This window comes from Salmo trutta, chromosome 14 (genome assembly GCF_901001165.1).
Source record: "Salmo trutta chromosome 14, fSalTru1.1, whole genome shotgun sequence".
Lineage (NCBI taxonomy): Eukaryota > Metazoa > Chordata > Actinopteri > Salmoniformes > Salmonidae > Salmo > Salmo trutta.
In genome coordinates this window covers 31,662,090-31,674,585 of record NC_042970.1, presented here as the reverse complement: position 1 = coordinate 31,674,585, position 12,496 = coordinate 31,662,090, and the positions used below count along the sequence as shown (strand labels likewise).

The 12,496-nt window shown below is 43.6% G+C and overlaps 1 protein-coding gene across 2 annotated transcripts in view; it reads right to left on the bottom strand.

Moving 5' to 3' along the window:
* Positions 1–5,326, bottom strand: part of smarcc2 (SWI/SNF related BAF chromatin remodeling complex subunit C2) — a 13,891-nt gene extending 8,565 nt beyond the window's left edge. The window contains exons 1-10 of one of the 2 annotated variants that reach the window (XM_029775313.1): positions 5,189–5,326; positions 4,219–4,338; positions 4,015–4,100; positions 3,711–3,792; positions 3,522–3,614; positions 2,698–2,767; positions 2,473–2,542; positions 1,552–1,627; positions 893–1,140; positions 474–598 (exon numbers count right to left, since the gene is read on the bottom strand). In XM_029775313.1, the coding sequence (XP_029631173.1) occupies positions 474–598; positions 893–1,140; positions 1,552–1,627; positions 2,473–2,542; positions 2,698–2,767; positions 3,522–3,614; positions 3,711–3,792; positions 4,015–4,100; positions 4,219–4,338; positions 5,189–5,299 (1,081 nt within the window). In that variant the 5' untranslated portion in view covers positions 5,300–5,326. Of the gene's footprint in view, positions 1–473; positions 599–886; positions 1,141–1,551; positions 1,628–2,472; positions 2,543–2,697; positions 2,768–3,521; positions 3,615–3,710; positions 3,793–4,014; positions 4,101–4,218; positions 4,339–5,188 lie in introns of both variants that reach the window. The other variant, XM_029775315.1, reaches the window with a different exon arrangement.
* Positions 5,327–12,496: the final 7,170 nt, after the last annotated feature.

Sequence of the window (12,496 nt, the reverse complement as noted above, 5' to 3'; positions counted from 1 at the left end):
GTGTGGGGGGAGGGAGCGAGAGAGAGAGAAAGAGAGAGAGAGGGGTGTGGGGGGGAGAAAGAGAGAGAGAGAGGTGTGGGGGGAGAAAGAGAAAGAGGTGTGGGGGGAGAGAGAGAAAGGTGTGGGGGGAGAGAGAGAAAGAGAGAGGGGTGTGGGGGGAGAAAGAGGGGTGTGGGGGGAGAGAGAGAGAGGTGTGGGGGGAGAGAGAGAGAGAGAGAGAGGTGTGGGGGGAGAGAGAGAAAGAGAGAGGGGTGTGGGGGGAGAAAGAGGGGTGTGGGGGGGAGAGAGAGAGAGAGGTGTGGGGGGAGAGAGTTGCATTTCCTGTGATACAACACTTCAGTTAAACCCCTCACAATGATGAAGAATACTAATGTTTCAACCAATGTAAATATCAGGAGGTCTAAATCTTAGGTAATAAAGTGTATGTGTAAGTGTGTGTGTATATGTATACACACGTGTGTGAGCGTGTGTACCTGTCTTAGGTAGGGTGACCTCCTCCACTGCAGGTACAGGTGATGGTTCATCCAGATCTTTAGTCAGATCCTCCGGCTCCTCCTCTCTCTGGCCTCGCTTAGACTTAGTGTACGGGGTGGTGGGCCTACACACACACACACACACACACACACACACACACACACACACACACACAAAGTTAGTCATTATGTGTATATCATTTTAAGGCTTATATTTCTTAGTCATTGTGTATTTCAGCAATCTACAGATCTCCCAATGAATTACACAGTAGTAAACACAGTAGTAAACACAGTAGTAAACACAGTAGTAAACACAGTAGTAAACACAGTAGTAAACACAGTAGTAAACACAGTAGTAAACACAGTAGTAAACACAGTAGTAAACACAGTAGTAAACAAAGGGTAACACACACCCACACCCTTTCTTTGTGTTCTTCTTCTTGCTCTCCTGGGGTGGTGGGGTGGGCGAGGGGGAGGGCGAGCGCTTCCTCTTCTTGGCACTGCCGGGCTTCTTGTCACGACGCTCGTCCCCTGGGGTGGTGACCTCATCCGTCAGGGTCTTAGCTGAGATCCTCTTCCTCTTGGGCCCCCCCTCCCCCACCTCATAGTCCTCCTCATTCATCCACTCATTAAACTGGTCCAGGTCCAGGATCCACTTGGCATGGACCTGAAGACACAGTTTATATGGTGTTAATTTAATGTAGCAAAATGTTATATGTTGGCTGTAAAAAAACACAAACAGAAAGAGAGGAGAGGAAGAAAGAGCGAGAGAAAAATAGAGACTTAAAGAGAGGGGAAGAGAGAGAGAGGACGTGTCTGAAACCTGTCTTGCCTACTACTTACTAAAACAACATTCTGTGTACTCAACACACTACATACTATTTAGAACGTACTGTTTAGTAAAAATGTATGCAGTAAGCAACAAATATCAACAAACAATGTGTCATCTAATGCACAATTGCGTTGTTTCCCGCCATTTGTTCAGTATGGTACAGCCCCGTCCCCTGATCTGACTATCAGCTCACACAGAAAGTCACAGATAGACAAAGAAAGAGAAGAAGGAAGGATGTGTGTCGACCTTCCTGGGTTTCTCTGGGCTGGGCGCTTCTTCCACAGCAGCCTCCACCTCACTGGCTGAGATCCAGGTGTCATAGCTGAGCAGCAGGGGACAGAGGTCAGAGGTTAGACTAGACTAATGTGTCTAGTGCACCACATGTCAAAACATGGTGCTATAACACAGGCTGAGAAAACAGTGTGGAACTCAAATGGTAAAGGAGATGTGGGTATTGGACAGAGAAAATGTCAGTGTACTTTCAATGTGTCTGCACCCCAAATGGTGACATTTAAGACACATGGTGCCATGCGGCCAGCAGCACACCACCCTGCATCCCACTGCTGGCTTGCTTTTGAAGCTAAGCAGAGTTGGTCCTGGATGGGAGACCAGATGCTGCTGGAAGTGGTGCTGGAGGACCAGTAGGGGGCACTCTTCTCTCTATTCTTAAGATCGAATCCCAATGCCCAAGGGCAGTGAAAGGGACACTGCCCTGCGTAGAGTGCTGTCTTTCGGGTCGGATGGGATGTTTAATGGGTGTCCTGACTCTTTCTGGTCATTAAAGGTCCCATTATCGTATGAGTAGGGGTGTTAACCCTGGTGTCCTGGCAGAATTCCCAACCTGGCCCCATTTCCATCATGGCCACTTAATCATCTCCCTCATTCCTAGTTGGCATATATCACTCCTCACCATGCTAGCTGTTGTATGATGAGCGTTCTGGCACCCAATGGTTGCCATGCATCACCCAGGTGGGTGAGGTGCGTTTCCCCCTTACTATGTAAAGTGCTTTGAGTACCAATGTAAAAAGGCGCTATATAAATCCAATCCATCACTATTATTATCATCCTGAGTTTCCATGGTGTTAGAGCACCCTGTTCTGCACAAGGCTTTATCCGAAGGTTGTGTTGACGTTGTCAGGCTGAGGCCCCAGTACGGACAGTCCATACCTGTCAGGATAGTATCCCCAGTGGAGCAGCACCTGCTTGTCTCTCTTCATCACCGGACGCACCCACTCCTCTGAACCAACGGGGGAGAGGGAGAGAGAAAAATGTCTCGATGATCAATCCATTAGTCTAGTTAGCTACTAGACCAATTCACTTTCCAGGTATAAAGTCAGGACAAACATTCTGGCCACCAGATAACATTTGATCCATAATGTCTGACTGCCTCACCCTCCTCCAGACTGGCAGGGATGGGGACCACCACATGGGAGCTGGACGTCTTGTCTTCAGTCACTGAGCCCTGCAGGAGACAGAAAACACACTCTGCTTAACTGTGTTGTACTGTATTGTATTATATTGTGTTGTATTGTATTGATTTGCATGAAGCTGTACTGTATTGTATTGTACTGCATTGTGCTGTACTGTAATGTGCTGTATTGTATTGTTTTGTATGATGCTGTACTGTAATGTATTGTGCTGTATTGTGATGTATTGTTTAGTATGAAGCTGTACTGTATTGTATTCTAATGTATTGTGCTGTACTGTAATGTTTTGTATGAAGCTGTACTGTATTGTACTGTAATGTGCTGTATTGTATTGTTTTGTATGATGCTGTACTGTAATGTATTGTGCTTTATTGTAATGTATTGTTTTGTATGAAGCTGTACTGTATTGTACTCTAATGTATTGTGCTGTACTGTAATGTATTGTGCTGTACTGTAATGTATTGTGCTGTACTGTAATGTATTGTTTTGTATGAAGCTGAACTGTATTGTATTGTGCTGTACTGTGCTGTATTATAATGTATTGTATTGTTTTGTATTGTTCTGTACCGTATTGTGCTGTATTATAATGTATTGTTTTGTATTGTTCTGTACTGTATTGTGCTGTATTATAATGTATTGTTTTGTATGAAGCTGAACTGTATTGTATTGTGCTGTATTATAATGTATTGTTTTGTATTGTGCTGTACTGTAATGTATTGTTTTGTATGAAGCTGTACTGTATTGTGTACTCATACAGTTTGGTCATTAGGTCAGTGAAGAAAAGCCTACCTGGTGCCTCTTGATGATGTCCTTCAGTTTCCCCAGCAGCTTGGCCTCAATGTCAGAGCTCATGTAGATCACTGGTCGACTCAGACAGTTGTTCTGATGAACAGATGCAGAGAACGAGAGAGTAAATAAAAAAAGAGAGCGACACAGACAAAGAAAATAGTTTTCCAAGGAAGACAAGGGCAGACGGACCTGTACTAGAGATTTCTCGATAGTCATGAACATCTCTACATTGCGGTCCATCCGAGAAGGATTCTGAAAGTCAAACCTGCGCCTGCCATGAAGACAGACAGGAGTCAAAAATCTCACACAACCTCATCAAATATTTCAATAAAAATGCATCATTGTGAAAATAAAAACGTCTCAAGGATCAGTCTATTTGGTTTCATCTTAATCAGAACTTCTCAACCATACAACTTAGTGGGTTAAACTCATTTGAGGGGGGTGTAAGTGTAGTGAGCAAAACAAAATATACAGGCTAGAATGAAACTCTTACCAGCCCTGATCACTCTTGAACTTGTAGGCTGCAGCCAGAATGTGGCAGAGAGCCCCGCCAGACTTAAAGTCCAGGAAACTCTTCATCTGAACAGAAAGACAGAGGGTTAGATACACTATTAGAATAGTGGAATAGGGGAAGCACAATAGAAAATTGTGTGCGTGTGTGTGCCTGAGCCATGTGTGCGCGTGCAAGTTCTCTCACCGGCAACCTGGTGAGAGGTGGGTTGCTGACATGTCGTCCGAACACCTCCTCCTGAAACTGCAGCAGCTGGACCACCAGGCTGGACAGAGACTTGTTGGTGGGGGGCTCCGCCTGGATGTACTGAGGGACAAGAGAGAGGATTTACATGGAAATATCAGGATAAATATACATTGTAACTATGTTGACATGCACATCATCATTATTCTGGTATTCCCCCATATATTCAAGAATGGTGTAAGTGAGTGGATCTTAGATAGATCTTTGATAGTTGGAACAGTACAATGAACAAAAACAGAGGTAATTTGATGGTCAAAGAAATTATAGGTTCATCAATGTGAATCTTTGTATTCTTTCTGTCTGGCCCAGGTTGAAAATGGTGGGGTTGAGCGCTTGCTCTGAGACAATAGACATGGCTTTTTTGGCAACACTATAATGAGAAAATCCTTCTCACCATCTGGGGGTAAAAGGAGTCGGATCATGAAAACTCATGGCGCATATATTGCCCTAAAAGACCATGGAGTGCAATGGGGTGAAAGAGAAAACCGAAGGCGCCGGTAAAAAAAAAAAAAAAAACAGCTTAACATCTGGATTTGTGCACTTGCGCTGGCAGGAGTAGGCATCTGCAATCCATGAAATTAACGTTAGCTAGCTAGCCAGCAAGCTAGGTTCCCTCCCCTCCCCCGAACAGCAACCCCCAACACAGGCCATTCATTTCCCTCTACTAAATGGGTGTAGAAACATCCACTTAAAACATATCAAATGTCCATCACGCGGCACTTGCCAAGACGTTTCCTCAGCATCCTTTTGTTTCCGTCTCGTGAATGTGTGGATTAAACAACTGGACTATACTGCAACCCATCTCATCACACCCTCACTCGCCTGCCCACTCCTTCTACTGTTAAAATTGCCCTCTTTCATTTATGATCATATGAATGAATGTATTCATTACATTAACAAAAAACAGCAGTACCTTTTTATAATTCTTGCCCAACCAAACGCGAACATTGTCGAACTGCGAGACTGTATCAGACGCTTCGAAATATTTTACGTTCGGGCCGCCGTCTTTCTTCCGCACCGCCATCTTTGTCTGCAGAATGTCGACGTCGACCGCCGCCTCGTGGTGGAAATATGACATTGCAGCCAATGGGCCCATTAATACCGCTGTAGTTGCAGTAAATGTACTGCAAGTGGTGTTGTTGTATAAAGAAAATACAGTTTAAAGGGCTTTCACACAGTCAGCGGAATATCACCTAGTACCCAGCGCCCCCCACCCCCCCAAAAAAACCAACAACAACAAATATATATATAATGTATAGTACCAGTCAAAAGTTTGGACACATCTACTCATTCAAGGGTTTTTCTTTATTTGTACTATTTTCTACATTGTCAAGACACCAAAACAATGAAATAACACATATGGGAAAATGTAATAACCAAAAAAGTGTTAAACAAATTAAAATAGATTTTAGATTTTAGATTTTTCAAAGTAGCCACCCTAAACCTTGATGACAATTTTGCACACTCTCAACCAGCTCTGAATGCTTTTCCAACAGTCTTGAAGGATTTCACGCATTTGCTGAGCACTTGTTGGCTGCTTTTCCTTCACTCTGCAGTCCAACTCATCCCAAACCATCTCAATTGGGTTGAGGTCAGGTGATTGTGGAGGCCAGGTCATCAGATGCAGCACTCCATCACTCTCCTTCTTGGTCAAATAGCTCTTACACAGCCTGGAGGTGTGTTGGGTCATTGTCCTGTTGAAAAACAAATGATAGTCCCACTAAGCACAAACCAGATGGGATGGTGCATAGCTGCAGAATGGTGTGTAGCCATGCTGGTTGTGTGCCTTGAATTCTAAATAAATCACTGACAGTGTCACCAGCAAAGCACCCCCAACCATCACACCTCCTCCTCCATGCTTCACATTGGGAACCACAAATGCGGAGGTAATCCGTTCACCTACTCTGCGTCTCAGAAAGACACGGCGGTTGGAACCAAAAATCTCAAATTTGGATTTATCAGACCAAAAGACAGATTTCCACCGGTCTAATATCCTTTGCTTGTGTTTCTTGGCCCAAGCAAGTCTCTTCTTAGTATTAGTGTCCTTTAGTAGCGGTTTCATTGCAGCAATTCGACCATGAAGGCCTGATTCACACAGTCTCCTCTGAACAGTTGATGTTGAGATGTGTCTGTTACTTGAACTCTGTGAAGCATTTATTTGGGCTGCAATCTGAGGCTGGTGAATCTAATTAACTTATCCTCTGCAGCAGAGGTAACTGTGTCTTCCTTTCCTGTGGCGGTCCTCATTAGAGCCAGTTTCATCATAGTGCTTGATGGTTTTTGCGACTGCACTTGAAGAAACTTCTTGACATGTTCCAGACTGACTGATCTTCATGTCTCTCTACGGGATCGGTGTCCCTCCTGCGGGACCGTTGAGCTAATGTAGGCTAATGTGAATAGCATGAGGTTGTAAGTAACCAAAAAAAAAATCCCTGACATGTCTGATATGGGCAGAAAGCTTCAATTATTGTTCATCTAACTGCACTGTCCAATTTACAGTAGCTATTACAGTGAAAGAATGCCATGCTATGGTTTAAGGAGAGTGCACAATTATGAACTTGAACATTTATTAATAAACCAATTAGGCACATTTGGGCAGTCTTGATAGAACATTTTGAACAGATATGCAATGGTTCATTGGATCAGGCAAAAAATTTGCACATACACTGCTGCCATCTAGTGGCCAAAATGTAAATTGCACCTGGGCTGGAATAATACATTTTGCATTTCAAAGATGGTAAAAAAATACCAAAATTAACTCATGTTTTGTTCTTTGTATTATCTTTTACCAGACAGTTTCTATTGGACAAATTCAGGTATGTTTATCCCCATATAATTCCGGTTGCTTCCCCCTAGAGTCTATTGACGCATGGGTGTGTCAATCTAAGTAACATAATAAAAAAATCCCCATCAAAATCTGCCAGTTTAAGCTACAGATATCCCATGTTTTTTCATGGGCTGCGTCTCAATCTATCGCATCTGCCAGTTTAAGCTACAGATATCCCATGTTTTTTCATGGGCTGCGTCTCAATCTATCGCATCTCAATCTATCGCATCTATCGCATCTATCGCATCTGCTTTCCGCATCTGTAGTGGAAGGTGGCCGAGCTACAGCGGTGGTTGTCACACCATGAGACATCCCGAAAAACTGTTTTCTCATGAAAACTGCTGTAAGGTTTAGCCTACAAACTAATGTGATCACTCTATGGAAAGATGAGAGTCTCATGAACAAGACGGGACCCGTCTAAACTTAACGCATACAAATGAATGGAAGTATGGAGGTAGTTTTGTGCCAACAAAAATAAGAGGTTAAATATGTGTACAAATTTACAGTATATATTTCCTGAGCTTTCTTATATCTCTTAGATATAGGACAGACACTTAAAAGTATTTTTTACCATATAGGAATGTGTTATTCAATGGGTTTCTGTGGGATTTGGTAATAAATGCCAAATTCTATATATTATCAAATATTTTTTGTACTTATATTTTATGATAGCTAAAGGGGTCCTAAAATTCAAAATCAAATAGCTAAATTATCTATGGTATGATCGTCTTAAAACAATTCCATGTGCCAGCTTATAACCCAACACCACCCGTCAACGTCTTAGACTAAGAAATGTTTTTCAACAGAATTGAATACACCGCTGATCACATGCAAACACAGTTCACTTTCATAGCAGCCAGATACAAACAGAATGATCACTTTGCTCATTGTATTGTCGTGTTCTCGTGCTAGTCGGAACTAGGAAACTCAAAAATGTCTGACTTGCTAACTGGTTGTAGTTATACACGTGCTGCATTCAACCAGTTAGCATGTCGGACATTTCAGAGTGTCCTTGAACGCTTGAACGCGGCATACAATTAATTCTCGCATTTACGCGCTCTCCTCTTACCTTTTCCCTTCGCTTGTGGACTTCAGTGCAAAACACATCAGCTGACTGTGACCAGGCGAAAAAACTTTTCCATAGCCAAACCTTCATATCATAACTGCTAACCGCTACACACAGCCTACATTATTGTCACCATATTAGCTAACAATATGGTCGACATGGCTACTAGAAGTAACGCGTTAGTGAATGCGCTACAATTATGCAGTACAGTTCCACAAGCAGTTTAGCAGTTACACCGACTGGCCCCAGTGGCAATAAATTAATAAAGCCAAAAGCTTACCTTGATTTGGAAGAGTTCCAGTGTTGGATAGCCATAGCCAGTTAGCTAACATAGCATAATTTTCTGTTTGATCCTGGTGTTTGAGTAGGCTAAACTAGCTAGCTCATTCACTAGCTAAGTAAGTGAAAGGGAAAGTGAAAACATTTCAACGAAATACATCTCTCTCTGTCTCTCTCAGTCAGTCAGTTAGTCAGTCAGTCAGTCAGTCTCTCTCTCTCTCTCTCTCTCTTCCTTCTCCTTCATTTTTGAAGAAATTGATTTGTTCAAAACTGTTCAACTATTGTCTTTCTCTCTCTCTCTTTGAGTGAACTACTCACCACACTTTATGCACTGCAGGGGTAGCTAGCTGTAGCTTATGCTTTCAGTACTAGATTCATTATCTGATCCTTTGATTGGGTGGACAACATGTCAGTTAATGTTGCAATAGCTCTGATATGTTGGAGGAAGTTGTCATAATTGCTACGTAAGTCTATGGAAGGGGTGAGAACCATGAGCCTCCTACGTTTTGTATTGAAGTCAATCTACTTAGAGGAGGACGGAAATTTGCTGTCCTCCGGCTACACCATGGTGCTACCCTACAGTGTGCTGTTGAGGCTACTGTAGACCTTCATTACAAAACTGTGTGTTTTAATAACTGATTTGGTTACATGAAACTATTTAGTATAGTTTTATCTAAAAAAGTTTCAAAATTTGTAATTTTATAAAGTTCATTGAGGAGGATGATCCTCCTCTGAGGAGCCTCCACTGGTGTTGGGTATAAAGGTGAGGTAGTCCTTCAAAAATCATTTTAAACACTATTATTGCACACAGAGTGAGTCCATGCATCTTATTATGTGCCTTGTTAAGCAAATATTTACTCCTGAACATATTTAGGCTTGACATAACAAAGGGGTTGAATAATTATTGACTCAAGACATTTCAGCTTTACATTTTTTATTAATTTATAAAAATGTCTAGAAACATAATTCCACTTTGACATTATGGGGTATTGTGTTTACGTCAGTGACACAAAATCGCAATTTAATCAATTCAGGCTGAAACACAACAAAATGTGGAAAAAGTCAAGGGGTGTGAATACTTTCTGAAGGCGCTGTATGTACATATAGTAGGGGTAAAGTGACTAGGCAACAGAATAGATAACAGACAGTAGCAGCAGCATATGTGGTAAATGTGAAAGTGTGTGTGAGAGTGTGTGTGAGAGTGTGTGTGTGTCAGTATGCATGGGTGTGCGTCTTATGTGTGTGTGGTGTTTGTAGAGTGTGTGTGTGTGAGTGGTTCCAGACTTGGTGCACTGGTACCACTTGTCGTGCGGTAGCAGAGACAATAGTCTATGTCTAGGGTTGCTGGAGACTTTGAACATTTTTGGGCCTTCTTCTGACACCGCCTGGTATAGAGGTCCAGGGTGGCAGGGAGCTCGGTCCCAGTGATGTACTGGGCCGTGCTCACCACCCCCTGTAGCGCCTTGCGGTCAGGTGCCTTGCAGTTGCCGTACCAAGCGGTGATGCAGCCAGTCAAGATGCTTTTAATGGTGCAGGATGGTGAGGATCTGAGGGCCTATGCCACATTTTTTCCGCCTCTTTAGGGGGAAGAGGTGCTGTCTTGCCCTCTTCCCAACTGTGTGGATGTGTGTGGACCTTAGTGATGTGGACACCGAGGAACTTGACGCACTCGTTCCACTCCACTATAGCCCTGTCAATGTGGATGAGTGCGTGCTTGCCCCTCCATTTCCTGTAGTCCACCATCAGCTCCTTCGTCTTGCTCACCCTGAAATGAGAGGTTGTTGTCCTGGCACCACACTGCCAGGTCTCTGATATCCTCCCTATCAGCTGCCTCATCATCGGTGATCAGTCCTACCACCGTCGTGTCATCAGCAAACTTGATGATGTTGGAGTCGTGCATGGCCACGCAGTTGTGGGTGAGCAGGGAGTATAGGATGACGCAACCTCTATTGAGAGGCCCCCGTGTTGATGGTCAATGTGGCGGATGTGTTGTTAGCTACCCTCACTGCCCTTCAAGAAGTCCAGGATCCAGTTGTAGAAGGAGGTGTTATGTCCCAGGGTCCTGATCTTGGTGATGAGATTGGAGGGGACTATAGTGCTGAATGTTGAGCTGAAGTCAATGAACAGCATTCTTATATAGGCATTCCTTTTGTCCAGGTGGGTGAGGGCAGTGTGGAGTGCAATAGAGGTTGCGTCATCTGTGGATCTGTTGGAGCGAGATGTGAATTGGAGTGGGTCCAGTGTGTCTGGGATGATGGTGTTGATGTGAGCAACGACCAGTCTTTCCAAGCCTTTCATGGCTATGGATGTGAGTGCTATGCGGTGGTAGTCATTTAGGCAGGTTACCTTGGCGTTCTTGGGCGTTCCGGGATAGGTTGAAGTTGTCAGTGAGACACTTGCCAGCTGGTCAGTGCATGCCCTGAGTACGTGTCCTGATATTCCTTCTGGCCCCGCGGCCTTACGAATGTTAAACCTGTTTAGAGGTCTTAATCACATCGGCTACGACGATCAATATCACACAGTCACCCAGAACAGCTGGTCTCTCATGCATGGTTTAATATTTCTTGCCTTGAATCAAGCATAAAAGGCATTTAGCTCGTCTGATAGGCTCACGTCACTGGCAAGCTCACGGCTGGATTTTCCTTTGTAATCCGTGATAGTATACAAGCCCTGCCACATTCGTCGAGCGTCAGAGCCGGCATAGTAGGATTCTATCTTAATCCTGTATCGATGCTTTGCCTGTTTGATGGCTCGTCGTAGCGGGATTTCTTATAAGCATCTGGATTAGTGTCCCGCTTCTTGAAAGCAGCAGCTCTAGCCTTTAGCTCAGTGCGGATGTTGCCTGTAATCCATGGCTTCTGGTTGGGGTATGTACGGTTCCTGTGGGGACAATGTCGTTAATGCACTTATTAATGAAGCCGGTGACTGATGTGGTAAACTCCTCAATGTTATTGGATGAATCCTGGAACATATTCCAATCTGTGCTAGCGAAACAGTCCTGTAGCTTAGCATCTGGTACAGTACATCGGACCACCTCAACATTGGTCACGTCACTGGTACTTCCTGTTTGAGTTTAAGGAAGGGTGAGGGAGGGCCTTGTATGCGTTTCTGTGTGTGGAGTAAAGTAATGTAGAGTTTTGTCGCCTCAAGTTGTACAGGTGATATGCTGGTAAAAATGAGGTAAAATGGATTTCAGTTTCCCTCCATTAAAATCACCAGCCACAAGAAAAGACGTCTCTAGATGTGCATTTCTTGTTTGCTTATTGCCCTTTACTTCTCTTTGAGTGTGTTCTTAGTCCCAGCATTGGTTTGTGGGGGTAAATAGACAGCTATGACATTTTTGTGATGAAAACTCTCTTGGTAAATAGTGTGGTCTGCAGCTTATGACGAGGTATTCTAACTCAGGCGAGCATAACCTCTTCCTTAACATTAGAGATTGCTCACCAGCTGATGTTAACAAAGAGACACACCCATCCTCCATTTGCCTTACCCGAGTCTGCCATCTGGTCTTGATAATACATAGAAAAACCAGCAAGACATATATTATCCATGTCCTCATTCAGCCGCGACTCTGAGAAACATGGAATATTGCAGTTTTTCAGGTCCCGTTGACAGGATGCATAAATGAACAGAAAATGTATAAAAGATCAATAAAATATACTAGAAACATCAATTTCACGGTGTGCCAAAGATAGACACACAGCTGTTTGGTGAACCGGGCCTTGCCAAAGACTATCATCTCTCTGACCTTTTTGCTCCTATTCTCCATCTCTGTCAGTCAAAGGAATACCCCTCATTAGCACTGGGATAGGTGTATGAGTGTGTGCGTGCTTGCATGCGTGTTCAGTGTGTGGGTGCTTGTGTGTGTGGGGAATCATTACTGTTGTATGCTTCATACAATATAGTGTTTATATGTGGCAGCGTGAGTAATTGAAAGTTTACATTTCTGTCTGTCTTGAGTGTATAGGTGTGTGCATGTGACCAGACAGAATGTATTTATTTCTGTTTGTGTTGCTGGTTTGTGTGTGGGCCTTCCCTAGACTGTGTGT